The 27765-nt window shown below is 35.1% G+C and overlaps 3 protein-coding genes across 8 annotated transcripts in view; 1 reads left to right on the top strand and 2 right to left on the bottom strand.

Annotated features, from left to right (window-relative positions):
• Window positions 1-851: 851 nt before the first annotated feature.
• Window positions 852-8936, bottom strand: SpdS (Spermidine Synthase). 2 transcript variants are annotated; one of them, XM_019045577.2, is made up of 6 exons: window positions 8713-8936; window positions 5349-5501; window positions 4558-4678; window positions 3197-3443; window positions 2326-2555; window positions 852-1100 (listed from the first exon to the last, which is right to left on the bottom strand). In XM_019045577.2, the coding sequence occupies exons 2-6, from the start codon at window positions 5477-5479 to the stop codon at window positions 918-920; spliced, it is 912 nt and encodes a 303-aa protein (XP_018901122.1). In that variant the 5' UTR covers window positions 5480-5501; window positions 8713-8936; the 3' UTR covers window positions 852-917. The 2 variants fall into 2 exon arrangements, with proteins under 2 accessions (XP_018901122.1, XP_018901123.1); XM_019045578.2 differs by lacking the exon at window positions 8713-8936 and adding an exon at window positions 6040-6194.
• Window positions 8937-9090: 154 nt separating this feature from the next.
• LOC109033129 (translocon-associated protein subunit gamma) lies at window positions 9091-13966 on the top strand. Its single transcript, XM_019045579.2, has 4 exons — window positions 9091-9415; window positions 11194-11321; window positions 11921-12012; window positions 13612-13966. Exons 1-4 carry the CDS (start codon window positions 9265-9267, stop codon window positions 13808-13810), a joined length of 570 nt encoding a protein of 189 aa, XP_018901124.1. The 5' UTR covers window positions 9091-9264; the 3' UTR covers window positions 13811-13966.
• Window positions 13967-15061: 1095 nt separating this feature from the next.
• Window positions 15062-27765, bottom strand: part of LOC109033126 (protein DOP1 homolog) — a 94662-nt gene continuing 81958 nt past the window's right edge. For 3 of the 5 annotated variants that reach the window (XM_019045572.2, XM_072306138.1, XM_072306139.1), the window contains 6 exons: window positions 27599-27751; window positions 26811-27006; window positions 21536-21691; window positions 17524-17685; window positions 16808-16946; window positions 15062-15707 (listed from right to left, as the gene is read on the bottom strand). In XM_019045572.2, the coding sequence (XP_018901117.2) occupies window positions 15477-15707; window positions 16808-16946; window positions 17524-17685; window positions 21536-21691; window positions 26811-27006; window positions 27599-27751 (1037 nt within the window). In that variant the 3' untranslated portion in view covers window positions 15062-15476. Of the gene's footprint in view, window positions 15708-16807; window positions 16947-17523; window positions 17686-21535; window positions 21692-24732; window positions 24745-26810; window positions 27007-27598; window positions 27752-27765 lie in introns of all 5 variants that reach the window. The other 2 variants (XM_019045574.2, XM_019045575.2) reach the window with 2 other exon arrangements.

Raw genomic sequence — 27765 nt, 5'->3', positions numbered from 1 at the left:
TCATTTTAGCATAGAAAGTAAACACAAGAATCCAGATGGCAGATCTTTTGTCGCAGTCTTAAAGTGCGTGAACTAATTTGGCGTTGGCTCTATGGTTCTTCAGTCAGCTCTAATATTTATTCATTTTTTTAAATATTTGTGACTGTTCGTAAGAAAAGGGACCTTGTTCTCAAAAGCTAAGTTTTCAGAACAGCCTAATTTATCAAGCTGGGTCAAAATTTTGGAGCAAAATCTGTGTTTCAGACAGGAAATACTCTCTTTTGTCCTGAGAAACAAGTTGACAGAGGATCTGTTCATTTTCATTCCAGAGTGTGCATGACTAGTTTAAGTAAACCAGAATTTCATCAGACACAATTTTGGGTTTTGAACATGACGGATTAAAACTAAATGGCTTTTTCTCAAAACTGAAATATCTGAGCTGCGAATTTTAAACCAATTGAAAGAAAGCAAAATAAATCAAAAATGAATCAAATTATTTTTTAACAAAGCGCTGAGATGCAAGAGAGACATGTTAATCCTTGCAATCTGCTACTGACTTGTGGCTGGAGAAAGATCACATTTTTTACTCATTACTTTGAGGTTTTTAAAGAACAATTAATCAAATTATAAAATTTTAAGGAATGAAAGCTTATGGCTGGTAGTTTTCAATACTCATTAACATAACTATTTTTCCTCTGTTATTTAGACATAGAAGCAACAAAGAAAGAAAAAAACAAAACCCTCAGTTTTAAAAATAAAATGGTTTATTTTTTTATATAAAACTTGATATGAGAGTGTAAAAATTCAACAATTATAAAATAGGAAACCGACACAAATTAAAAAATGCAATAATAGAAATCTTGAACAAATGCTCTTTTTTAACTCTTAAAATAAGAAGCAAAGTGAGGATGCTACCTGCATGGATTGCTACAGTCCATCTATTTTACAGTCTTTCCGTTCTGTTGGCTTATGTCTCCTCTCTTTGCATCTTCCAATAATTTCACAGCAAAACGGGGGAGAACAAAAGCACTTGCGTGAATATCACTGGAGTAGTATCGACAGTTCATTTTGTCTAGTTCTTCATCGCTGAATTTCCTTAGAGGAACCTTGAAATTAGTATCCTGAAATCAAAAGTAAAGTCTTAGCTTAGATTAAAGAAATTTTTTAGTTGGTGATGCAACTTCTCTAATTTTGACAGACAAATGAGTGCTCTTATTCATGAGTTCCTTTAATTTTATTTTTGAGTTAAACTTCCTAGGGCCGTATACATATCATCAAAGAAAAGAAAAAAAAAGGGGGGGGGGGAAGAAACCTCACAAATAGGGATTTAAAACCAGGATCAGCCTAACTGCATTTTACATTACTTAACTTCTTTTCTTAATTCGTAATTTAAACGGAGAACTAAACAACATAACGCCTTGAAACATTCTCTGGATTTTTATCAGATTATGAAGAATTTACTTAAAAATTTAAGGATAGAACGTTGCTTAAAAAATCATAACGAATAATGGAAAATAAAAGTTGCTCATTTGGTTGAAAAATAAATCATGAGGGTAAATTAGGCAATTTCTAATGCAGTTGGCCTGATTCTGGTTGAATCCATTCAATGGAGAATTTGCACGCATTTTTTTTGCTTCATCTGAGAGTGCTTAAGAAGCTGACTGCACAATATTTTTTATGCTTTTTTTCTGATATGGGAAATATGTAGTATAAAAATAGATTTAAAAGTGAAAAAATGCATCGCCTAGTGACGTCATCTAGCAGCATTTTCTATTTAAACACATGTGTTTTAAGAAATTGGATGATTTTGTCATATCTCCTCCAATATTTGCCCAATTTATGAACCAAGTGTACCCTTGTCTTCAGTTCACTCAGTAGTTTCCACTTCAACATGACATTCATCAAATTCAGACAAAATCACCAAATCACGTCAAATTTCAGACACCTGCAAATTCTCCATTTGACAACATTTTTCAATTAGGAACTACAATTCTGGCTAACTTTAAAAACAACGTATGTACTATTAGTTTTCTCTACAGACATACGTTTTTTTACATATAAGCCAGAAATTGTAGTTCTCGGTACAAAATGTAATCCAATGGATAATCTGAAAATTTTGTAATTTTCATCAGAACTTAGGATTTCTCACTTCAGTGATGAGCAGAAAAATGAGAATCCAACATTTTCTGCATTTTTGCGCCAAGTACTGAAAGTGAATGATTTTCTCTCTAGAATACTGAATTTGAGAATTTCGTTGAGGAAATACACAACAAATAAGAGTACAAAAAAGAGTATTTTACTTGGAAGCAAAAAACTCTAAAATAACAAAATCATAATGAAACTTACTGGATTAAGACTTCCCAACACGAATCCAATTTGTCCGGTGGGATAGGTAGGAACAGAGACAATGCCATAAGCAACAGATTTGAATTCTTTCAGGCAATGGCTGAAAGTAGATACAACAGTGTGTTTGTCAATCCACACTGCTCCTGCCTGGGAACAAACAATACCGCCCGGTTTGAGGGCTTTGCGCATCAACTTAAAGTAATTGTGTTGAAATAAGGATTCAGCTGGCCCTGCAATACAGAAATATTCACATTAGAAACTCCCAGGAAAGGAAGAAGAGGCTGCAAAGAAGTTAAAACTTGACTGAGCTTTTCTTGAGAGGAGACAAATGAGGGTTGAAGGGAGTCTCCCTAATAGGCTCCGAGAGGATGGGGGCTTGGGTGGTTCAAGTAGTGCTGCACCAAAATGAGTAAAAGCATGATAAAAATCTGTCCGCAAGGTTGGCTTGGATGTCTTAAGCACCCCTCCTTGCAGCCAAGAAAAGCTGCTCTGACGCCAGCTTAAACCATCGCTCGTTCAAAGAGAGCTCTTGGCTAAGTGTGAATGGTTATAAACGATTGCTTCATCCCTTCGCAACTATTTTCCTTATCTTTGCATTCTGCCAAAATCAAGGAGTCATCTCATCTAGCCATCATGCCAAATCATCTAGTCCAACATTTATAGACCTATGCACAAGTATTTATTGTGCTATCAGTATTCAGGAGGTGGGAGGTTTGAAGAAAAGACAAGACTTTAAAATTGGCGTTGATGAGAGTTTCCCTAAATCCTGACCTTGATCATCGTTTCCCCTAAATTACAGGGCACTACTCAAAAATTGACACTCCTACATTTAAGTTTCAAAGCTCTAGGACTTAATTAAAAAGTATCTTACCGACGGGATCAGAGGAATCAGTGATGATGACATCATATTTCTGGTCGCATTTTTCCATGAATGCAAAACCATCAGCAACATGGAGGTTCAATTTGGGGCTTTGAAAGCCTTGGCTCATAAATGGGAGGTACTTTTTTGAAACCTCTATCACAGATCTATCTATTTCTACTTGATCGATCAATTGTACATCCGGATGTTTGCTCACTTCCCTGGCAACACCGCCGTCTCCGCCGCCAACAATAAGAACCTGAGAAAAAGTTTGAAATGATGAGGAAAACCTGGAAAATATTTCACTGATAACGAATTATAGAGTTCTTAGTGGAGATCTTTGAATTAATTCCTCTTATGCCTTTATGTATATTTTAACAAAACACATACGTGATTAATTGACTGATAGGTCAGTTACCTAAGTCACAGAATCTTGCTACTATTGTTGCACCTGATAAAATATAAAAAAAATGATGAACTCTGAACAAGTGCAGACAAAGTTTTTCTCTGGTTGACCATATTATTTTTACTATTCTATCAGATTGAACATTGTGATAAATACATAGGTGATATCAGTGGCAAAGGCAATGGCAAAAGGGAAATTTGTGGCATTAGTCTAGAGATCCTTGTCGCTAATGACATTGACAATGATATTGAATGATATCATGATCATGAGTTTCCTTGCCATCATCACTGGACCGAGTGTATCAGAAACGCAGTGAGTTGCGTTTTGGCAAAAAATGAGTCAGAAGTGGTTTTGAACTTGACTAGTCAGTAGTCGTAAATTTTAAAGTTGAGAAAAAATGTTCTGAACATGATATTAGTCTCTAAACTTTGTCTTTTACATTGAGTTTTATGGAAGAATGAAAATTCAAACCTCTTTTTTTAGTTTAAACATGGTGTGCATCTGATAGACTTTGTCCAACTAAGGCCAGAATTCTGAGTCAGGCTGAGTTATTGCATTAATGTGCAATTACATTTCCATCATTTACCCCTCTTCTTTAAATTTAATTTTAAGACAAAAATTAGTTGCTGCATTGGGTGGTGTAATGTTTTGTGTAGGACCTTCAGAATCATTTTTGAAACTTTACGCAGCTTTCAAAATATTTTTCTGGGCTTTGGTGGATCCAGTAAATTGGCAACATTGTTTTTCTCCATTTAAACCAATGGGAATGTATCGATTCTTGGAGGGGGCAGGTAATCCAACAAGAATCGATTATTTAACATAGGTTTAAATGGAGGGGATCCGGTGTTGTCAAATTACTGGATCCGCCTGTGTTTCTGTGAGAGAAAAGTCTTCAAATAAAAAGAGGAAGACAAGAGCATTCTATCTTAGAAACTTCAAACTTGTAGATTTTTTGTTTTAAACTTACATTTCTGGGACATGGATGAGAACAGAGCGGTAGAAAAGAAATCATTTCCTGGTATGAGAACTCATCGGATTCAGTGCACTGGATGACACCATCTAGGATTAAAGCTGTTCCATTTGATTTCCTTACAAAAAAAAAAAAAAAAAAAATAATACAGAGATTATAAATTGATGCACAAAGTAGTCTCGGGTACAGAATGAACCCTCCTCGTTCATTGTAATGACCGCCTGACAGGCCAGAACCGTTACGTTCACTTACTGCCGTGGTTGCTTGCTCAATCCTCCCTTTCTTTTTGACAATGTCTCCCAGCTCAGAAACAAAAAATCAGGAGGGGAAGATTCAAGTACTTTAAGACTGAAAAATGTAGATTGTTCAGCTTTTGAGATAAAATGTCTTAAGTTTCCACATTTCCGCGTGGCAATCCTCCATTTGAGCAATAAGCACTACTGTGCACAGGCTAGTTGTACCGCGTTCAACAGAAAGGAACCAAGCCACATCAGCTATTGCCAATTTTAAATGGGCAATATAATTTTTTACGAGAAAACGTTTGTGTGGATCCCTTTGAGAATGTTAAGGAATTAGCTTTGTACTATGGAGAAAATTCACTGAAATTTGCACAAAAATCCGCACAACTATTTTCATGTGAAAAATTAAATTAGCCAATTAAATTTGGCAATAGCTGATGTGGCTTGGTTCTTTTCTGTTTAACGCGGTCCAGTTATGGTATTGTACCTTTTTAAATTGCCTTAGATGAAAAGCTGAGACGGTGGCAGTATATATTTGAATATACTTACGTTTTCAAAATCATGACATCTTGAAAATCAGATTTCTCCTTGTGGAGCACATCCTCCACTTCAAGTGAAAGGCAGATTCCAGGCCACAAAGGACTGAATTCGCTGAACCATCCTGATTTGATACTATCCATGCTAGGGGAAGGTGAGCTTTACCTAAAACAAAAGAAAAATACAGATTTCCTAATTAGCTTGGTAAAAATACAAATAAAACTTTAAATAAAAATATATTAAAGAAATTAAAAATGAATATTTTCAGTAGGTAAATCTGCAATCTGCAAAGCATGAGAAAATCTCTTGATGGACACTTAATTTAAAAAAAAGAAAAAAGAAAAGAAAAAAAAATACCAAGATGGGATAAAACAGAAAAGATCCCTGATTTTAAAATAGTTTGGTTCAACAAGTACTTGTGACTTTTTTATGGAGTTTTTCCAATTTTTCCAACAATGAAGAAACTTAAGGCTAAGATTGCCACTAATTTTTGCTCTGAAGACCTTCCTGTACCCCAGAACTGAGGACTTGGTTATTTAAGGGATTCATGCTCAGTCCTCTTTAGATAAAAACTTCTAGGCTCTACTAAAAAACTGAGCATGAAAGAGCACATACATAGCGCTAAATAATGTACAGAGAAAAAATGTAATTAAATGGCTGACAGGGTGGGAAAAAAGCTATAAATGTGACATTCACTACTCACCTGTTTCTTACAAGGACAAAAAAAAGGGAAAAGAAACTACCATTATACACTGTCAAGACCAAACTGACAATAGGAGATATTATATGGTAGGTATCTAGTTACTTAAGAGGGTTAAATAACATGCAATTCATAGCTTAATCAAGCATGACCTATGACTCAAGGGAAACTATCTCTCTTTCTTATCATCAGCAAATAAGATTTTACAATCACCAGTATGAAAGCTTGATTTCGTACTGAAAGCAGAATCTATTTATTTTTTCGAATAAAATTGCTTAGTCTTATGAAAGTGATATTCTCACATTTGATAAGGTATCCTTTTATTAGATAATACTTTGAATAATTAAATGGCTGGGTACTGATTATCTTTTCTTTTTCTTTTTTTTTCGATCACTTTTCAAATTTTGTCTTTGATTACCCTGAATAGGTAGGTAACTCAAGAGTAGTGCGGCAACAGGGATAATAAATTGGACTTTTACAGGGAAACTATCTTCTGAAACCTGACTTAGTTAACAAAAAAATTCTAAAGAGGTAAGGGTTATGAAGACACTTGAAGAGATGCCAACACAATCTTGCTATCAGAATCACTTGAGATCCAGGATTGTGCTCTAAATCCTGAAGACTTTTCGGATTATTAAAGGATACTGTGATGAAAATCCAAGCTTCTAATTGGAACTTCAAGGCAAATTACACTTTCTTCCTTTTTTGACTTTCAGGAGTTTGGATGTTCAGTCTGGATTCGCCAACACTCGTCACAGACTTCAAAGGACTCACTTATATTAGGGCTGAAATGATAGAGGGGCAGGAGTTGGGAGAAATAAAAGAGTAAGAAAAGTACAGAGTATGTTTTCACACCTACAACATGGTGTAAGGGGCTCTTTCTCTTTAATTGAAGTGAACTGGAGCCAGGAAATATGCTCCTGAAACTTTTTGTTAAGTAATGAGATCTTGCTACCTTGAAGACCAAGATATTCATAAATGCAAGTCAACATTTTTCAATTTTTTTCCCAAAAATTAATTTTCATTTCATAAAGTCTATTTTTCGGTTTCAAATCTTCTTTTCTTCAATATCATTCAGTCCACCTACATTAATTTTAATTACTAGACTTGCAACTGATAGCTACATAGATTATAGCAAACTAATCACGCATAGGCTTGTTGTCACATGACCCGTGACGTCAGCAAGTCTATATAAGCTAGCGCTGCGCCCAAATTGAGGTCTTTTTACATCCCTGAGAAGTAGGAGTAGTCCTGTGAGAAGTAGGTCTGCTTCTAATATCTTCTGACCAAAGGTCTTCTTACATCCCTTAGACCCAAGTGACACTTTACTTTGAACGAACTTTGCCTCTTTCGTTTTCATCCCGTCATTTGTGGTTGTTGGTTCTACTTTAATAAAAACCAGCTGGTGCCGATACGGTTATTATTTTGAACTTCATTTTTTTTGCACCTCGGTGTAAATTAGCCATTAAAACTTACGGTGTCGAAAATCTCAATAAAGTAAAGGCTATTTTATTACAATGCATTAGAGTTGTACGCCAGGTACCAGGACTTGGCTCTGTCCAGAAATTAAGAACTTTACACTCTACTACTTACCTTACGGAGGTGGATTGGCTCAGAGAGACAATCGCTTCCTTTAACTTTAACTTTTTGCTCTCCCACGATTATAAGACTCATTGCTATTTTAAAAGCTTTTTCACATAGTGCCATTAGAAGTTTTCAGTCCTTCTAATATGACACGCCCCCTGGATAATTTGGAGCTAATCTGCTCCTGCTACGGACGTCTGGGAACGTTGCCAACAAAAAGATCATGACACACTCTGGAAAAGCTAAAACCTGGAACTCCCGATTAGGATGATGGAAACATGTTTGCAGACAGCAAGCCAGCAATAATTGAGAGGAATCTGTGCTTCATCTTTTTGGCTTAAAATTCTTGGTGTGTTTGACAAAGAACAGTGTAGAATAACAGGTCTGATATATCTTACTTACTCAGTACCATAGGAGGAAATACAAATTCCTAAATCATACCCCTATGGCCAACAAATTAAAGGGTAGGAGGTATCAAAGCTGCCTCGTTGAAGTAAACTGTTTGGGGTTGTTTGAAAATGGTATTGCCCGATTTCAAATGGTCCGCGTTATTAAATTCCATTTGAATTACCCAATAACTAGTATGTTAACATATGAATGCCCAACATTACTACCAAAGACTCAACAATCTCAAAAAGTCTAAACGAGTAGACCGTTGTGTTGCGTTAGCAAACAGAAAAACCAAACAATATTGGACAAGTTTACTTTGACAAAAAACCTCAAACCAAGAAACATTTTACACTGACGATTAAAATGTATAGTTAAGAATGCTCAGACGCTTCATCCAGCAATTATCCTTCCTTTCCAGTGACAAGCCTGAGTGTGAAGTTTCCAATTATCATGAAGGAATGGTGCTCTTTATTGAATTTATGTAACAGAATCACAAGAATAGTATCGAAGAGGCGTGGATTAGGATTTCTTATTGGAGATGATAAGTGCAAAAAAGTACGTAACAAGGTGGCGTTCGATGATTACATTGAGCGGACTGTTTTGAGCAGGGATAGTAAGACTTACATTTAAAAATAAATGAAGATGAAGTTGAAAAAGAGAGACAAAGAACATGGTCTAAGTACTAATTCGATTAATGCTTACACGTGATCGCCCGGGTTGCGCACGGCGGTCCCGCAAGTGATGAGAAGATGATCAGTTGTTCCGAAAGCCAATTACAACAGTTTTTTAATTTATACTTGTGCTAAGCGACTCTGCAACTTGCGAGATAAAGCTAAAAAGTTGACAAAATATGACAACGTAGAATTTTCGTCACTTGAATCACAGAATTCACAGGTTCGTGGATGGAAAAATTGCGCACTTGTGTTGTTTTCAATGTTTTCATTGTTACATGTTATCATTCGGCGAAGAAGAAGAAGAAGCAAAGGAGTTGTCAGATTGCCAACATTTCAAAATTTATTTAAGTTTCAAGAGGAAGCTATTTTGCACCACTGTACACGTAGCACTCCGTTGGCAAAACAAACGGTGACGTTTCCAACTTTCACGATTTGTAACCTCTCATTCAAATCTTCAATTCTGCCCCCGTGGAGCCGCTGTGGCTGTAATTTTAAAGTATACTCAGTGATTTCATTTCTTCAAGTTCAGTTGCACAGTTTAATTCAAGCTCTCTATCTCGGCCGCGATCTAAAGTCCGGAATGGCTCCTCCATCGACGAAACAACAAAAACCCAAGTACACGAAAGACCAAGAAGAAGAGCTCCTACTTCAGGATTTTAGCAGGAATGTGTCTCCTAAATTTCAAGCTTTATTCTATGGAAATGCCTTCATTGTCTCTTCAATCCCAATATGTAAGTATGTCATAATATCACTCGCTGTAATGCTCCGCTTAACAGAAGGAGAGTGCGCCATTACTTAGTTCGCGCTCCTAGACGTCCCAGATTGTCCGACTCTAGATTGTCCCCCTTAATGTATGATTAATACGGCCTCTGCTTTTGACCAAAAGAAAATCTAGGAGATCAAAGACAATAACAGAAATAGTTGAGGTGTGCAAAATTTTTTAAGGGCTGAATTGAATTATCTCAAAATTGCATTATTTCATTCTAAAGGTGTTAGACTTCCTTTTTCCATATTTGGCACTTGAAACTCTGGTTCAACGCTATGTTTTATAAGAGTTCTTGCATGCCACAAGGGCTGGCAGTTTTAGTACCCATTTTCATGTAAAATTTTGCGGAAAACACGATGGTGCCACTGGTTTTCTCCGAAACTAACTCCTGAGCATTGGAATCCTCCGCAAGGAATCTTGCATTGTTGTTGTAATGGAGAGAATTGCCTCTCAATGTACAAACAGGTAGCATACACACTAGCAGGATTGCTGTGGCCGCAGCCTTGGAGCCTCCACTCAAAGGGCAATTCTTCTAACACATCGTAAAGCGTTGTTTTTGCTTCCCATTTGTACATAGAGAGTTTAACTGCATATACTCAGAGGTCGATATTCTCATAAAGGTATCTCCTTTATCACGGCCTTAACTTGGGGAGATTTTTTTAAGCTTTAGAGTTTGTTTCAGAGAAAACTAGCAGCACCATTGTATTTTATGCACAATTTAAATTAAAAAAATATACCTAAATTTCAAATCCTTGCAGCGTACAAGAGTTACATTGTTGGCCACTAAAACTGTAAATCGCATACCAGATCTTCACTCCGTCAGCAGGTGGCTCCATTGAATTTAGCAGCACAGCCAAATTGTGTCAGTTTTATAACTGACAAAGCGCATCCAATATTTACAAATTGGTAGATGCAATCAAAGATGTTAATGCACAAGTCTTGAGATATGAGACACACTGGAATTTGCCTTGAAATTTGTCTTAACTTCAAGGACTTCCTTCCAGTTAATATATTGAATGGAGGATATCGGAGGCTGGATATGTAGTGCTTCACACCTCGAAAATGCTAATTTTCTTTAAAATGAAGCTTTGTCTGTCATTCAATCCGACCTAAGTACTAGTGAGATCTATGTCTTGCTCTCATTGAAAAAACTAACCAATCGTTTTCTTCAACTTCTCTGCAAATTTTCTTCACTCTTCGTAAATCTTGATCAAAAGCCATCAGGACACACTTGATCCATTATCCTGTGGCCCGATTATCGAAACTATGTCAGCCTGACACGACAAGACATAGCCCTATCTCAACCATGCAATATATTGCAATTAGATGTCTTATGAGGCTGCTTTTAACTTTCAATAATCGGCCCGCAGTGAAGATTTAAAATAATGGAGAATTTTAAACTTTGTGTTTTAAGTATATATGCTTCTTCCACCGTGACCAGCGATATACACTAGTCAACACAACCAGAAAGTAAAAATGAATACTTTAATTGTCGAGGTATGAATTATTCTGTGCAAAATTGAACCATAATTTAATCAACTTACTCTGCTGTTGGGTTGCACAGCAGGAGTGGTCATCAACGAAGGAAAGTTAAGACACATTCTGGAGATTGTATTTAAGTAATTCCTCCTTTTATACTCATAACTACATATTTACATATTTCAGAAAATATTGTGCCTGTAACAGTGTCTTTTTCTTTATCCTTATCCATCTAATGCTATTCTTATTAATATCTTTTTTCAGGGTTGTACTGGAGGATTCATATGATTGACTTATATTCCTCTTTCATCTCCTTCATTGTAGTCACTGCTTTAAGTACTTATTTAATTGCATTTGCTTACAAGAATATGAAGTTTATCTTAAAACACAAGGTAAGTTCAAACTTTGATGTTTTTGATATCATAGTTTCTTCCCCCTTTTCTTTTCTTTTACAAGCATACCCCTTTACATTGATATAAATGTTTATAACTAGGGTATGTTAAAAAAAACTTTTTTTTCCCATTAATGCTGGGGAATTATTAGCAGGTTGCTGCTGTGTAACTGTTAGACTAAATCTGAATGACCTCAAATTTTCTCCTTTGCCCACCTCTATTCTGAAAGATCTAAATTCTCCTCCAATAAATACAGCGTGCTCTGAGAAAAGTTCAATTTTCTGGGAAGGAAGCGTGTAATGAAGAAAAATTGAAGCCATTTTTGGATTCAACAACCAGAAATATATGGGATAAAATGCATCAAATGACTTAACTTCTTTCCCTGCTATGTCTATAAGTAACAAGGTTTTTCTGTTTGGATGGGGTAATCTGCTTACATACCATTAAAGTCATTCAGTAAAATACGGGATGATATATTTCAAAAATACTCAGCTTTTTAGAAACCAATTAGCACTTAACTACTTTCTTCATCCAAGTTCTATCCTCAAAATTTTTCCAACATTTTTTTAATTTTTTTTTTTTTTTTTTTTTTTTTCCAGTTTGCTGTCATTAGAGAAGATGCGGTTACGAAGGAAGTAGCCAACAAATTGAACACTGATAAAAAAATGAGCAAGAAAGAAAAGGATGAAAGGTATTTGTTTTTCTTTCACTTGAGTGACTATTTTTCTGTCTTTTCAGCACACCTTACGCTTAACCATTTTTATAGTTCTATTCAAAGAATAAAGATTCAAAATTTCAAATCACCATCAAAATCTGTCCCTGATGAACGTTTAACACAATCAAATAGAGGATACCATCGTTTTAATTTACTTGATGCCACATTAAGTGTCAGATGAAGGGTAGAATCAAAAGAGTGGTTTAGGACATTATATCAGAATGGGCCTCTAGACAAAGTATGAATTAAAGCACTACGTAACAAGTCCATTCTTGAAAATTTCATGATGAAAACAAATCACAACATGGAAAGTCTACAAATCAACTCCTGAATAAGATATGAGTGTTTACATTGAATATTGGTGAAACGACAAAAACACAAATGGCGTCTTTTGTCTCCTTCAACTTCCATTTAGACTGCATATTGCAATTAGGAACTACAATGTCTGGCTCAGTTTAGAAACAATGTACGTGATATTATTCCCTATCCAATTAAGTGTTTTCCAAGATAAGTCAGAAATTTTAGTCTCGAATCGCAAAATGTACTTAGTCAATTTGATCTGTGTTAAAAATAATTATCGTTAATATCTCCTTTTATGAGTTAATTTCTAAAATCGCTGTTTTGTGAATTGTTTTCTGCGTAAGATTTTGAAGAGAAAACATGCGACGTTCTCCTCTATTTCCGCCTTTGTCTATTGGCTCATTCATTGCCAATGTAAAGTGTACATCGTTAAAATGAGACAAGATACTTGCACTTCAACCTATGAAAAATAGACTGAGCTGATTACTTAACTTTGCCAATTGTCATTGCATAGACTGAAGTTCTTAAGCTTCCAATCATTATAATGTGTGTGTGAAAAGATGCCATTAAATGATTCCATTCAAGGGAAGACTTTCGAAAGATGTGGAAATTGGCTTTTCTAGACTTACTTTAATTTGCCATTCCTGTAAAGGAAATAGATCCACATTCTACACCAACAGGAAACGTTGGTCATTTTGTGCCCTGCTTGGTTGCGTCACTGGGCATAACATAATAATTTGCTGATCTGCAGAAAAACGTTACTAGATCCTGGAAAATAAGACATAATTGCAGGATGTACATGCAATTAACGCAGCACCAATTACCAAGAGACATTATGAGGCTTACTGGGTAAGGTAGTAATGTTCTTGTGTACACCCTAAGTTAGCCCAATCCTTAAGACCAAGTCCCTTGATCAAATGAACTCATCAAATGCAAGATGGCAGAGATGCATACTGGTTTTCACGCAAGTCCGCACGGGCTCTATTCATCAACATTTGACGGCCTGCCAGCTTTTGATTGCGCGGAAACCAATACGCATCTCTGCCATCTTGCAGTTGATGAGTTCATTTGATCGTCGGACACAGGCCTTGGTGTTATTCAGTTACTCTGCATCAGATGATACAAATTCCTAATCAGCCACCATCATGTCTCCTTCCTCCGTCAAGAAGTCATTCGACTTTACCAAACTAAATTTTTCTTCTTCGCATCATACACTAATATGAAGACTAGTACCGCGAACATTAACTTTGACTTTCTGTTTTTTTTTCATTTCAGGATATCATGGAAGAAAAATGAAGTTGCCGATTACGAAGCAACCAACTTTTCAATATTTTACAACAATGCTCTATTTCTAGCTGTTGTCATTTTCTTGAGTTTTTATCTGTTGAAGAATTTTACACCAGCAGTAAATTATATTCTCTCTGTTTCCTCTGCAGCTGGATTAATTGCCCTTCTCACAACTGGCACTCAGTAGCACAATTAGAACAATCCTATCTCTCAATTCTCCTCTAATTTTGTATAAAGTAAAGTTTTAAGAAATGGCTTGAATTAAACTGTAATTAAATTATCGTCTTTATTTTAGTTTGTAATTGTTTCCAAGATTTAGTAAAATTAAGGTGAGTTTTTGATACACTCAGTCTTCTTATTTTTATTCCCTCTGTTATAACAACCTTTGAAACCAGCACAGGTAGCGATTTATTACGCCAATTCTTTTCAAAAAGCGGATCCAAATGACAATAGGATCGTTCTAACCAAAAATCATTTACTCAGAGTTCAGAGCCATCTTACTGGACAATGTGAGAGCAATCACACCAAGGGAGAAGTAATTTCATCGATTCATTTTATCAACTCTGTGGGAGCACTTCTTGTTCGTGTTGTCTGTTGTTGTTTTTTTTTTGGTACTTGAACCTATGAAGTCTTGAAAAACGTTTCTTATTTATCGAAATCTGATCTATAATTAAAACCTTGCAGCTTGATTGCTTAAACTTTAACTGGCTTTGATGGCAAAATAAGACAAGACGTGGCCCTATCTGCGCTGTGTAAAACATCTATTTTCGATTCATGTCGCACCGAAATAAATTTCAACAATCAGGCTACTAGTATAAAATTTAACCCAACAAAAGGGAGAGACAATTCAAAGATTTCACAAACAAGCCAGGACTGCCAGAAATTTTCTCCCTTCACTCGATTTTCCTGTTCATAAGTCTGCAAAGTTAGGCAATGTTTCCACCACAATTAAGAACTCTTGCTAAAAGTCCTAATTTCTTGTACCTATAACCTCAATCTACATTGAAAGTTTATTGATTTTACGTATGATATGGTTTTAACATTTAAGTTGTGAGAATCTATTTTGAGTTATACAGCTAGCAATTCTATACACTAATCATTGTTTCCTAAAGGGAGAAGTGTAACTTTGTTCCTACGTTGAAAAATTGACTCAACCAATTCAGGTTTTTACTGGTACATTACATATGAGACTGTGGGACTTCTGTTCAAAATTTTGCTGATTTTACTGCATAATTAGAAAAAAATCTCTGAAAGTTTCAGCCAGAAATACTCTACAAATGCCAAGTAAAAATTTAACCTGCGAGAGGAAATTTTACAGTATCAAAATGAAGTTACTTCCCATGGTATGGGACCGCCATTTTGTGTTCTATTTAGTTAAAAAGTGCAAAAAATAAAGAACATTAGTCACATGAAATTGAAAAAAAGGAATACAAAACTGTTTAACATATTTAAATTGTGATTTATTTTCAATAAATTTATTACTTAAAATTATTATGCACATTATCACAACAACATGACTAAAATCTATACACTGATTCAATCTGAAAAATAGATTCTGGCAACAAAAGTTCGTGAAGAAAACAACTTCCGTAGAGTAAAAAATAGATGCTAGATACTCATTGTAATGTATATATAGTTCTGAGAAAAAACGAAAAAAATAAATTTTCAACAATTATAATAATAGAATAAAAATTTACAACAATGATAATGGTTTTGAAACAAACCGAATTTTCACCTTTAAAAAACCTACCAAGCTCTTTACGTGAAAAATAAATTAGAAATATTAAATTACAGGGCAAACTGAATTGATTAATTAAATTAAAATCACAGAGAAACAAAGGAAGGGAGTCCGTTTACGAAATACTTTGACTACTAATGACTACACTTTGTCTGGGTGGCATTGGTTCAAGGAAGTCCAGCTCTAGATCATGCTCTAGCTTTTCTAGAGGTTCGTTTTGCATGCTCGCTGGAACGCCACGACTAAGAACAGAGAAGAACGGATGTAAATCTTGAACTCGCTGAATGTTGGAGCCATTTGGAAGCAAATCAAGAGCTGCTGAGTCAGGTGGGATTGATGTATCAAACTGAAAATCACATTAAAAATAATATGATGAATAACTGAGTATTTTACAATTCCATCCCTTATTTCGGGCATTAAATTACGAGATTTTACTTCAAGAAATTTTAGAATAGGCTGTAGCTTCTGTCCTGGAACCTCCAGATCTGATTTGAATTTTATCTTCATGTATGCAGTCAAATTTTACAGCGTGTAAGAAAATAAATAAATAGGCAAAACATTAAGTTTAAGTGTCCAGTTTCAACAGAAAAACTGCTTTTGGAGAAATATTACTGATCACATTATTTACCTCATTTATCCATAGCCAGGTTTCTTTCACCATGGAAAAATTTGCTATGAGGGCTTTACACATACAGAGAGATCTGTGGCTTCACAGCAGATCACCAATTCGTGGAGAAATGCTATCATAGCGGTAGAAATGATGTCCTTTATGTTTGTGAGACGGCAGTGTCTCTTTTGAAATTTTAAGTGGAAAATTAGTTCTTGGCAGGATCGAATTACAATTTGAAGATCTACAAAATTTAACCACTGAGACTTGATTTTGTGATGCACGCAACTGCCTGACTCTTTGAGAAATAGTGAGGATATACATACAAGAATTCGATTATGAATAATCAGGAAAAATCAGATCAGATAATTACATAAAAGTAATGATGAGAAAATTCACGGTGCCTAGCAAAATTCTACATTCCTCCTTCTTCATTTTCCAGGTTTTTTGTGAGCCCCCCTCCCCCTGATTTTTCATCTCCTTGATTTACCTTGAACCTCCTTGACTACTTTTCAAAATCAAGAGAAACCTAAAAATAAACATGGCTGAGCATAATGTATGAGTATGGATCGGTAGGAGGATCAAATTTCCGAGGGAAAAAATTCACTGAGCATGGATTAAGAGTGCAGCGCAGCTCACAATCAGTAAGGAAGCACTGTGAAGTTATGTAAAAGCTCACAATCTTGCACAGAATTTTGCGACTCTTTCAGTTATGCGTTTTCTCTCCCTGACCTCTCCATTACCAATTTCATCTCCCCGACTTTCTCAGTTTTCCCAGTTACTATACACCCTGTAAATCAAAAGAAGAAGAAAATGTTCTCATTTATTTTGGCACATACCTTTGCATCCATCAATGCGGCTATCCTGTTCACATGAGGAATGAAATCGCTATTCAATTGATTGGAGGATGGCTTCTTATTAGATGACACTGAGGACTCCGATGGTGGCTCAGAGCTGCCGACAAAAGCCCATCGATACCTAGAAAACGGGAAAAAAGTGAATGGAGAGATAACAGTCACTGTAAAAACTTTCTTCACAAAAGAAAAAAAGCATCTTTCCTCAGCCACACAAAAGGAGTGCTGGAGATTAATACCTTCCAAAGTGAACGTTCAATTGAGAGATATTCCATCTGTCTCCTTCCAAAAGACCTCTTCCCAAAACCCTAAGGTGAAGCGAAAATTATTTAAGCTTGAAATATTGTAACTTAATAAGTCAAGTGAAATGGTGAGTTCACAGCTTGGTGGTTTGACTTTGACGTGAAGTTTTTTTGACTTATTATTTTAAAAATAGGAAATACATACAAATTTCTTTTCAGGTGGGGTCTGGCATCCAAAAGAGCCGGCCAAAAATTTCAGACGGGTCTCTTTTTTGGTGTTTTCAAAACAGGGTTTCTTTGCCATTAGGCTTAGTTCACTTTATATTTTCAGAAAATGATTTAAAAAAAAAGGAGTGCTGCTGAGCGCTGACCCATTTGATTGTATAATTGAGACATAATAAATACTATAAAACTGAAAAATACCCGGAAATTGATTTCAAGGTTACTGGGAGGACTTACATTTGAAACTGGGGCAAGTGATCTGCCGGGAGCCGCAGAGCAAGGTCCAACAGCTTGGCGACGGCCAGGGCAAGTTGTAACCACTGAGGCTGCATTAGAGAGCTCTGCAATCCATTACTATTACCAGTCCATGGCCAGTCTAGCAACAATCTGATCTGGGAGCTGAAAGACGAGAATTTAATGTGATAAACGGTTCTAAAAAGGTAGAGAAAGTTAGAATTTCCTTCAGTGACTCCAATTCTCAAACAAAAAATGAAGGGTGAGAAAAAAATAATAACAATTCTACAGTTTCAAGATGAGACCTCTCACTTATTATTCTTTTGATTCTTCATGGCAAGCTGAAATTTCTGCTTCTAAAATGTTACCTGAAGTGTACTTTTTAAAAATTGCTCTAGTTTCAACCAAAATTATAAGATGCTTACCAGGAGGAACCGGTGTACTGACTCCTGGTTCAGCAGTAATCGTAAGTTAAATCGTGATTAGAAAATCTTCTTCCTGAGGCACACTTGAGAGATTTTATGAAAAAAAAATTTCTTCCGCCAAAATCTTGAGAACCCTCAAAAAAAAATTATTCTAGGTTTAAATTTGGCACCCTTTGGGTTAATAGGGCTGATTGTGAGTATTTCATTCAACCTATAAGAATTGTTTTCACAGCTGTAATTATATTTAGAGAGAGTTATTTTTCAGTTGAGAAATGCAAGGTACGATCCATTAGGAACCGAACTTTGGGCATGGCAGGCTGAATGGATGATCCGATTGACGATTCAATTACAGAATTGAATTTCACTCCTTTTTGACACTTGTGTGATTCAGAAGCGCTGAAGTGTGCTGCACAATCATGAGAAACACTTGAGTTTCTAGGGGCAACAGTGTAACAAATTTATAGAAACTTTAACCCAAACTTTTGACACATTAAAGACGATTTGTGCTGATAAGTCTTTAATTTATATGCAGTATTACGAATGATTAGAGCACTTTAAAAATGAGAGAGAATTGGTAGGAGATGAGATTCTAGGGATCAAGCCAAGTACGTCAACTAATGAACTTCATGTAAACCAAGATTGAAAAAAAGGCAAGCGGACGGCCAATAAACCATTTGGGAGCTGAAGTCGAACTGAATATTTCTTATAGATTGATTTGCAGGTAATGCAGATTATCGATAGCGATGCAGTTTTTTTAACCAAAATTTTTACTGGTACGAGTGATAGGACATGGGTGTTCCTACAACACATAATGGTTTAGCACAGTTTCTCAAAATAAGGAACACACGTAAGCACAAATGAATTAAACAGATGTTGAAAGTAAACTACAGAAGATAATTCAATTCTGGGCAACCTGTGAGTTTATCAAGTTATCAAAAATCGGATAAGCCAGAGGAAACATTAATTGGATCCCATCGGCTCGCCAAAACCCAATTTCAGTTTCAAATTTATTGCACCTTTACCCATTGCACCCATGTAATGAGCATATGAACTTGGGATTTCTGAAGTACTTTTTGACTCAAATAGATTAGATTTTATGTTTTAAGCTGCTAATAACACCGCATAAACAAAGTAAATGGAACAAGTTGGATCCATTTTCTCATAATTATCGTAAGTATGAAACTAAAATAAGAATAAGAATAATCATTCAATGCAAAAAAAAAAAAAACTAATTATATACTTTCAAACTACGTCTGTAAAGCAGATGCTTGGAATTACTGAATTAAAATCTACAAAGCGAGCACTCTATCAAGTTTTCAAACTAATTAAGTCACACAAAACAGAAATTTCTTTTCACAGAGAATGCTAAAGTCAACACTTTAACAGGATTTTCACATAAAATTAATGGGCAACGGACATTGTGAGTAAACATGTAACTAAAGTTAGCAGGATAAACAATAAACCAAGCCGCTCACTTGGCTCTGACCCCCAGCTGCCACTTTGAGTAGTGAAGACTGTAGTTACTGACTGGGAAACTTTATCTTATTTAATGATTTCAGTCTTAATTTACATGAAAGCAATTCCATGATGCAAGATCGCTTGGTTTGCTTCATTTAACTACTGACTTTAGTTACCTGTAGATAATATAAATATTTAATTTTAAGTGAAAAACCTGATAAAACCTAAAATAAAAAGTCAATAAAAAAATGAAACATAATTAAAGAAAAGGAATAAAGGAATTGGGAAAATTAGAAAGAAATAGTTGTTCTATCCATCTCATAAAATTCAGGCACCTCATGCTGGGAGTATGAAGAAAAAGAATAGGAAGAAGGTTAGCACTTGATGTAAAAAGCACGATCATTCGCAATGCGGTAAATTACACTAAAACCACTCGGCATGCTAAGAGTTCAGTAGGTTTACATAACCATGTACATATCATATGGAGATTATTCTTTCCAAAACCTTGTGTTCATTACGATCCAGCTATGTTTCACTAGAACCGTCACCGCAAGATCAGTGTGGAATGGGAAAGAAAAATTAAAAATAATTATACTGGGAAGAATGACGAAAAACGTTTTTAGAGAGTAATAAGGACTGAAAGATGGAATTTTTTTTATGGAATTTAGAAAAGAAAAGAGGGGGAAAAATTGATTAATCTTGAGTTAATGAAATTAAATGAAAATGAGATTTTGGATGAGAAATTGCATACTCCTTTTCCAAATTCGACAAACATTCCAAATTATTGGCAATCTCAAAAATATTTGTGATTTTTCTGCTCATCTTCTTTCAATACTGTGCTTTTTGCCTTTGAAAATTGTGTGAACCGGACGAGAGCATTGCAGGGCTCAGTTTTGATGTACTGTGAAATTATGCAAAAAATCTTTGTCTTGCAGAGGAGTTAGCTACTCTCCCAGTTACGGATTTTCTATCTCTGACCAATTGCATCTTCCTGACTTTCCTGGTTGCGACACACCCTCTCAGTGTTTTCATTAATTTTCAAGATTATTGGCTAGTAAAGTGACTTTTGTTTCATTGACATTTTGTTACATTTATGCTAAAAGGAACTATGTGTAAATGAATTGAATGAAAAAACCTTCGCAGCATGTAAATCTTGCACACGCCGTTCTTTTTTGTCAGATTCATTTACACACAGTTCCACTTAGTGTAATTATGCCTATTTAAAGAAACTAAACTATGCAATGAGGCCTTTAGAGACAGGATTGATTTTTTAAAAATAAGAGAATGACTGAGTGGAAAGCTTTGAGAGGAAAGAAAAATAAACCTGAATGGATGAAGACTAAAGAAAGGAATGACACTTGCTTAAAAGTAAAGTCTCCAACCATTGATCCATGAGAGGGGGGTAGGGCAGGAAAAGAAATTAACTAATTTTGGATGAAAAGGTGAACTAATTGGATTAACTACGCTTGAGAAGAGATTAAGGGAATTTGTCGAGAAATGTAAGCTGTTGAAAACATTATAAGTCTTTCATTTTATCCGAGATGCACGGTTACAATGATCAATGAGATTCTAAATTATAGTATCTTCAGGATCATGAAGAGCCACTGCAAATTTTTTGGTGTTTTTGAGTTTCAATCTTTTTCATTCATTAAATTGGACCAAAAAAAATTGTGGACAAATTTGTTTCTGTCTGTGCATTTCTGTTTGTTCTAGTGCAATACTGAGAAAAAGTTGTAAAATTTCAGTAGACCCACGATATTTACCTTTTTGAGTAAGTATATAGATTATTCCATTATCGTTCATTTCCAAATCGATTTATTCCACCGAGATGCAGATTTAAAAAACAATTACTTTGACCAACCTCTTTGTGCAGGGCAGAGAGTTTTACAGAGGACAGCTCAAATTTTGTTGCACCTCGGCTTAAAATGAAAGAGAAGAAATTCTATGCATTTAGATGCCACCAACATAGTAGTATAATTTTGTTAATATGCTGGTCTATATGAAAACAATTTACATCCATTCAGATTTTGGTAACTGTAAAAAGTGATGAATGTATGATGATACTGATAATGGTCCGTCTAGACTTTCTTTGATTCCCACAAAAATTGACGTTTGTAGTCCAAGCTACTTACGGAGATGGCTTGGACTCTTGAATGAGTTCCTTCGACTGAGGGCTACTGGATCCATTTAAAATTTTGTTCTTACGATGCCAGCGTTTCCGCAAGTTAACGCCCCGGATTTGAGTAGAGGTCGAGTTCAGTTTTGTTTCAATGTTGACAGGAGTAAAACTGAGCATCCAATGAGAGGAGGGTAAGAAAAACACACCACAATCAATGATTACGAATCTAACATGAAATCTATACTAACAGCAACTAAAATAAACGTTTAATCAGTAGATGCAGTTATTTGTTGAGGGTGCACACAAGTCTCAGGCAATGAGTCATTAATTAAATCTGAACACATCTTAAAATTGAGATAAAAATCATTATCTCATATACCTGAGAAACTGTGGATACCCGATTGAGAAAAATTAATCACACATAAAAACATGCTGTTGAGGATTGAGAAAGCAAAAAATGTCTGAGAATGAAAACAGAGGGAAAAAAATAATAAATAAATAAATAAATAAATAAGAATAAACCAAGGGCTTCAAAATTATGGATAAAACCATGAAATCATAGCATAAAGTTTACACACAGAGACAGAATTTTAGGGCCTAATTTTAAAATTTTTTAGATGATAAGATGCTTATCGCATTTACTAGGTTTATCTTGTAAACTTCATAGGTGCATAGAGTGCATAGGTTATGGGTAGCATCGGAAGTCAGGTACATAATATCAACATTTTCTGGATAAAGTTTGCACTTATTAAAGAGCACCAAAAAATGAAGATAATGTCTGAGAAATGAAACCATTCAGTAAACTGCATGCGATGTCAAGATTAGGATATTTGACACTGCCAGGGCAATTGTGAATGGTAGTATAAAATTTCACTTCCTAATTGAGATGGCATTTTTTTATTCTCACCAGTTTAGATACCTAGTTGTTTGATTCAGTAACATTCTGTTTATGCATTGCCGGTTTTATGCTGTGGGTTGAGGAATATTTGAGAATAAATATTAGAGTACAAGGTATACATTAACGATAATTTTCTTGAAATTACCCAAATCTACCTGGTTAGTGTCAACACTATTCAATTTTCTCTTAGACTATGTTGAAAGTGATGATGTTCATCTATTATTTTTGACATTGCATAAGAAAATCGGGTAACCCCACTATTATCCATAAAAATTACATCCTTCAAAAATTAACGATTCTTAAGACTTAAATGCAAGGAAATTTATTCTTGACTCAGGAACACTGAGAGTTGTTTCTTTTTTTTAAATTATGTTGCTTTTATGGGGAAGTTTTTAATATATTTTTCAGTGTAAAAAATATCCAAAATGACCTTTGGAAATAGCAGATGCAGGTCATTTTTATAATTAGGATCAAATTTCCAGTGGGAAATCATTAACTAGATTGATAAGACTAGGAAAATTTCTATAAATTGTGAAGGAATCGACTAATTAGATGGAAACTTTTACACTTCGAGTGGGAGAAAAGCGTAGGAGCAGGAGCAGTCAGTTTATTCTTGGGAGGGGGTATTCTTAAACATAGACAGTAGAAGTTTTTGTCTTTCTATGTTAAGAAATCAGTTGATAATCGTTCATGGGAAGTCCAAAAGCTTTCCAGCTGCATGTGAAAACATTTTTGAAATAAATACCCCTGCATCAGCACTCTCTTGTCTTCTTGATGCTATGGGTAACAGCCGATGGACCATGACACAGGGTTACAACACAGCAACACACTTTTCTAGTGAGCGCAAAACAAGCTGACAACATAGCAATTTTTTTTTGTCTAGTTGTTGAATAAAAAATTAGAAGTTGTTTTAGACTGAAGATTGGTGCCCTATTTAGGCTAAAAAAACCAAAGCCTACCGAGTTCAATAGCATACGAAACTAATTTCTGAGTGTATTACAATTAGAGGGCCTCCTGGTGCTGTGCATAATTTATCCAAAATAAATCCATGAAATTTTGTTAGATCAAGGTAAGTTGCAAAATATACATTCGAAATTCATTTTGCCAATACAGTCTAATCAACGGTAAAATTCTCAATCAACATTTTCTGGTTTACGGCATTACGAAATTCTTTTCATGGGAGAAATATTCAACAATATCCCCTAAAACTTCTGTTACTTTTCTTCTTTGTGTAAAGAATAGTTAAAGGTACAATATTGATTCGTTCTTCACTAGAAAAATGGAGTAGAGGAGGAAATTTTGGAACACTACAATCGAAATACGTGGCTTAGTAATTTCAGTGTCCCCACATTGATTTTGATTTTTTTGTGAAGAGGGAAGTATAAATATAGTTTTTTTGTAAATATAAACCCTAGAATTCTTCGTACATTGAAAAAGTTCCATTTCTAGTAGCTTTGCATGTAATTTGGATGAAGTATCATGCTTTTTTTCTTCTTTAATCTGTCAAGTGATCCATCAAGACAGGATTTGGAGCCATCGGGAGTAAATAGAGCATATTTTGGATTTTAAGGGTTCTTTACATTAAATAGATAAGTTTTGCCTCCATGGCTTTCATTTATTTATTTATTTATTTGGCTATTTCATTGAATATTAAAATTGCACAGAGAGTTCGGGTGTCTTTGACTTCAGAAAAAGGAAAATATTTTCTAACTCATTAGATTGACAATATGCTGAAAAGTCTAGTAAGTCTAGTAAATTAATTTATACTTGACTAATCTATTCTTAGTTTTCCCTTTTAAAATTACATTTATCTGAGATCTCTATTCTGACTGTCCCGTTCTTGATCAAGCTGGGGAAAAACATTGAGCGACAGGAGCGAACATTTTCTAGTGTTACAAATGTAATCTTGTAGCGTATCCTGTCTCACCTGAGATGTAAAGATAAAACTTTTATGCATGATAGTTATTTTTTAGAACATTTTAAGCCCTGTAGACTCTCTGCATGAACGTAGAAAAACTTAGAACAAAAAGCGTAAAAATCTACTGTTAAAACTACTACTAGGAACTTTTGTTTCAAAGAAATTATTAAACTATGGGACAAGATTTGCTCCAACTAGAACGCTGGCCTTATAAGGTACATGCACATTATGACACATACTGAGATGAAAAATGTAACTAGGAGCCAAAAACGCAATAAACATCTACAAGCTGCAGTGAGCACACAGAAAAGCGTTACTGATATAAGAGAGGCGTGCCAAACTCAGGTGAATGTACAACGTGGAATGGTATAACATGCTTGAGTTAAAGACGTACCTCGAGTTAGGTCTGCAGATGAGAATGGCACAGACACACACAGACCGAGGCACACACACACAAAACAAATTATGTGAGTAAAGAGCAAAACGAAATGGGAAAACCATTTTTTACGTAAATTATCATTGATACAAAAGATTCATATATATGTGTACCTAAAACCATTTAGTAACGGTATAGCCTACCCCGAAAAAAAAAAAAAAAAAAAAAAAAAATGCCACAATTGACAGGGTGGCAAGTTTTATTGATTTCCACAGATCCCAATAATTTCCTCATTTTTCACGAAAATTTTCATGTCAAAGATCTTAATATACTTTCAATTTTTATTGCCTAGATATTACATTACTTGAATATTTTTCCCACATAAAGTCTGAAAAGTTCCAAACATTTCTTTGGATTTGTATCCGATTTTCCTCCGATGTCTTCTAACTAACCAAATTTACTCGTCACTGATTGAGCAAACATAGATGGCATGTATGCCATTCTTTGCATAAATCATTGATGTGGATATTTTATTTTTCAAACAATGCCATCTTTCATAACGTTTTGATTATTAGCTTCCCCATCTTAATCATTGGCTCAGACCGTTGTATACTCTAATATTTTGAAAGGTGATGATTAAAGATATAAATAATTACTTTAACGCAAAATGACTATTAATGAACGTTCGTTAGATACCAGGAGGATGGAATGAAAATCTGGTGAGAATTCATGGTGGAAAAAAGGACAAAAAAGACGAGAGGTTTGTAAGGGGGTTTCAAATTGGTCACATTCAGTTGCATTTTTAGGATTTTGTCGTTAAAATCTCCAGGGAGCTGAAGGACTTTGGGGGGACTAGAGGCTGTGGATGTTAGGCATACCAGAGCTTCAGAGTGCACCGTGAAAACTGCTCTTACATACATAGGTTAAAATTTTGTTTGTGCCCAAAATAAACATTTTTGGAAGAATATAACAGGATTACAGAAATGGAAAATAACACTCAATTAAAAAAAGGACTGATAATAAATGTGTGCATGAACGATTTTGATCTCAGTAATACGCATAATTTTCTGATATTTCTCTCTTTCCTCCATTCTCACGGACCAAATTAAATAAATAGATATGTATTAGTTTTTGCAGGTAAAAAAATTCTTATCATGGCATAATGACTATATTTTGTCCAAGACTATTCAAAACAGCCGATTCTCAACCAGATAGTTCCCTGCTGCTAATTCCCTGTTCTGACCGATCATTACCAGTTGTAGGACGATTCTTTGAGTTGATAATTCCAGACAGGAATTAATCTTCAGTACAGTATTACAGTGAAGGAGAAGAGATGAAAAACCATGCAAAATCATCCTTCTTGCTTAGCCTGGCAGCTCACAACTGGTCAGCACAGCATATTCGAAGTTTTCAAAAATTTTGTCTGAGAGAAAATGTCTGATGACAAATCGGCTGCAATACTACTGACTAGACAAGGGAATTGAAAAGCTTCAAAATCTTTTATTTCTTCTGATTTTCTCTACAAGCATACTGATGGATTTTATTGAGGATGATGATGAAAGAGAAGTAAACAGAATTTTCTTCTAAAACTATCAAAGCTTGACTAAATGTTTGATCCAGTGCTCATTTAACTGCGCGAGGTCAAAGGAGATTTTGATTCCTTTTATTCTGTCATTTATTCATTTATCTTTTATAAAATTTGATATTCATTTCGTCACAAATTGGTGGGAAAAACTTTCTCCTTTCTCTTCATGATTGATAGTTTAACAGAGAAGACTATTGCATAGAATCAAAACGTGATCCGGTGACTAAATTTTTCAAAATAAACTAGATTTACTATTCACCCTGCTTCTGAAACAATTACTAAGCTTGAATGCGCATGCTGTTTATTTTCAATAGTTTTAGTTTGAAAGAAAAACAAACTTGGGAAAAAAATATTTTGAGTAGTCCAATATCCATGATCCACACGCTTAAGTTTTACTGGTTACAACCCTTGGACTCCTTCCACTGTGAGGATTAGAAACACAAAAATCACACAAATGCAGGGCAAAATGAAAATCTTGCACACAAAAAACTTGAGACAGAAAAAAACATACCTGCACTCTTCGGTTTCACTAGAGAGCTCATGTTCTAGATGAAGAAACACTTGAACCATTTCACTGACAATGAAAGGCCACAAAGACGTTATTCGGTGGGCAGACATACGCATCAGCAGGACACGGAAACAAAGGAACACTTGAGCTTGCACATTAGGTACGACTGTCGGTAGCCGCAGACTTTCGGACAGTCGTTCTGGAGAAAGAATTGATAAAAATTGATGTTAATTAATGAAACCAAAAACTAGCACCAAATGTACAACCATGATTTGAGGGAAAAAGTAACGAATGAATAAAATTAGGATAAAAAATTGAAAACATATGATTAAGATGAGAAAATGAATTTTATTTCCTGCTAATTTTAGCTTTGATTTAGAGCTTTCAATTTTATTTATTTATTTTTAATTTTTTGTTTTCTTAAATGGTCAGTTAAATTGACAACTCTTCCTATAAATTGACGGTAGGCAAAGCCATAATAGAGGCACAGGATTAATAAATCTTGATGACTACTCATTGCATTTACTGAGGATTGCACAGCTTTTGACCAACTTTTATGAAACTACCTGATACAATCAGTGGCATAGCAGAGTTTGGCTAACAACCCTAGGAAAAGGACAAATGCTTAAAGCCAAAACCCAGAATCAAAATAGAGAAAAAAGAAATTCCTCACAACCTAGGAGCCCGCTGCATGGCAGGATCTGCACGGGTGCATGTTACACCAATGAATAAATGCACACAGGAATATATACTAGAAATCAATGGAAATCTGTAAAAGAAAACTAAAGTACCTTGAATTTCTGGCATTAGCTTGCAAAATTGATCTCGTTCGCTGCAGAGAATCGCAAAAGATAGCCGTTTCAACAGTTGAGCCCTTTGCTCATATTCCTGTTCACGACTTGAAAAAATGCTGAGGGAATTGCCCTGAGAAAAAGATACTCGAGCTGTAACAGAGGCA

This window comes from Bemisia tabaci, chromosome 1, assembly GCF_918797505.1.
Source record: "Bemisia tabaci chromosome 1, PGI_BMITA_v3".
NCBI lineage: Eukaryota > Metazoa > Arthropoda > Insecta > Hemiptera > Aleyrodidae > Bemisia > Bemisia tabaci.
Note: the sequence above shows the minus strand (reverse complement) of the source record. Positions and strands in the feature narration are given on the sequence as shown.

Bases quoted from the DNA above. Each gene is read 5' to 3' on its own strand.
- SpdS (XM_019045577.2), bottom strand. From the start codon at position 5,479: ATGGATAGTATCAAATCAGGATGGTTCAGCGAATTCAGTCCTTTGTGG. The intron at 3,444-4,557 runs GTAAGTTTAAAA...ACTTTTTCTCAG, and splicing joins CTCATCCATGTCCCAGAAAT to GTTCTTATTGTTGGCGGCGG. The intron at 1,101-2,325 runs GTAAGTTTCATT...TTTTGATTTCAG, and splicing joins TGTTGGGAAGTCTTAATCCA to GATACTAATTTCAAGGTTCC.
- LOC109033129 (XM_019045579.2), top strand. From the start codon at position 9,265: ATGGCTCCTCCATCGACGAAACAACAAAAACCCAAGTACACGAAAGAC. The intron at 11,322-11,920 runs GTAAGTTCAAAC...TTTTTTTTCCAG, and splicing joins AGTTTATCTTAAAACACAAG to TTTGCTGTCATTAGAGAAGA. The intron at 12,013-13,611 runs GTATTTGTTTTT...TTTTCATTTCAG, and splicing joins AAGAAAGAAAAGGATGAAAG to GATATCATGGAAGAAAAATG.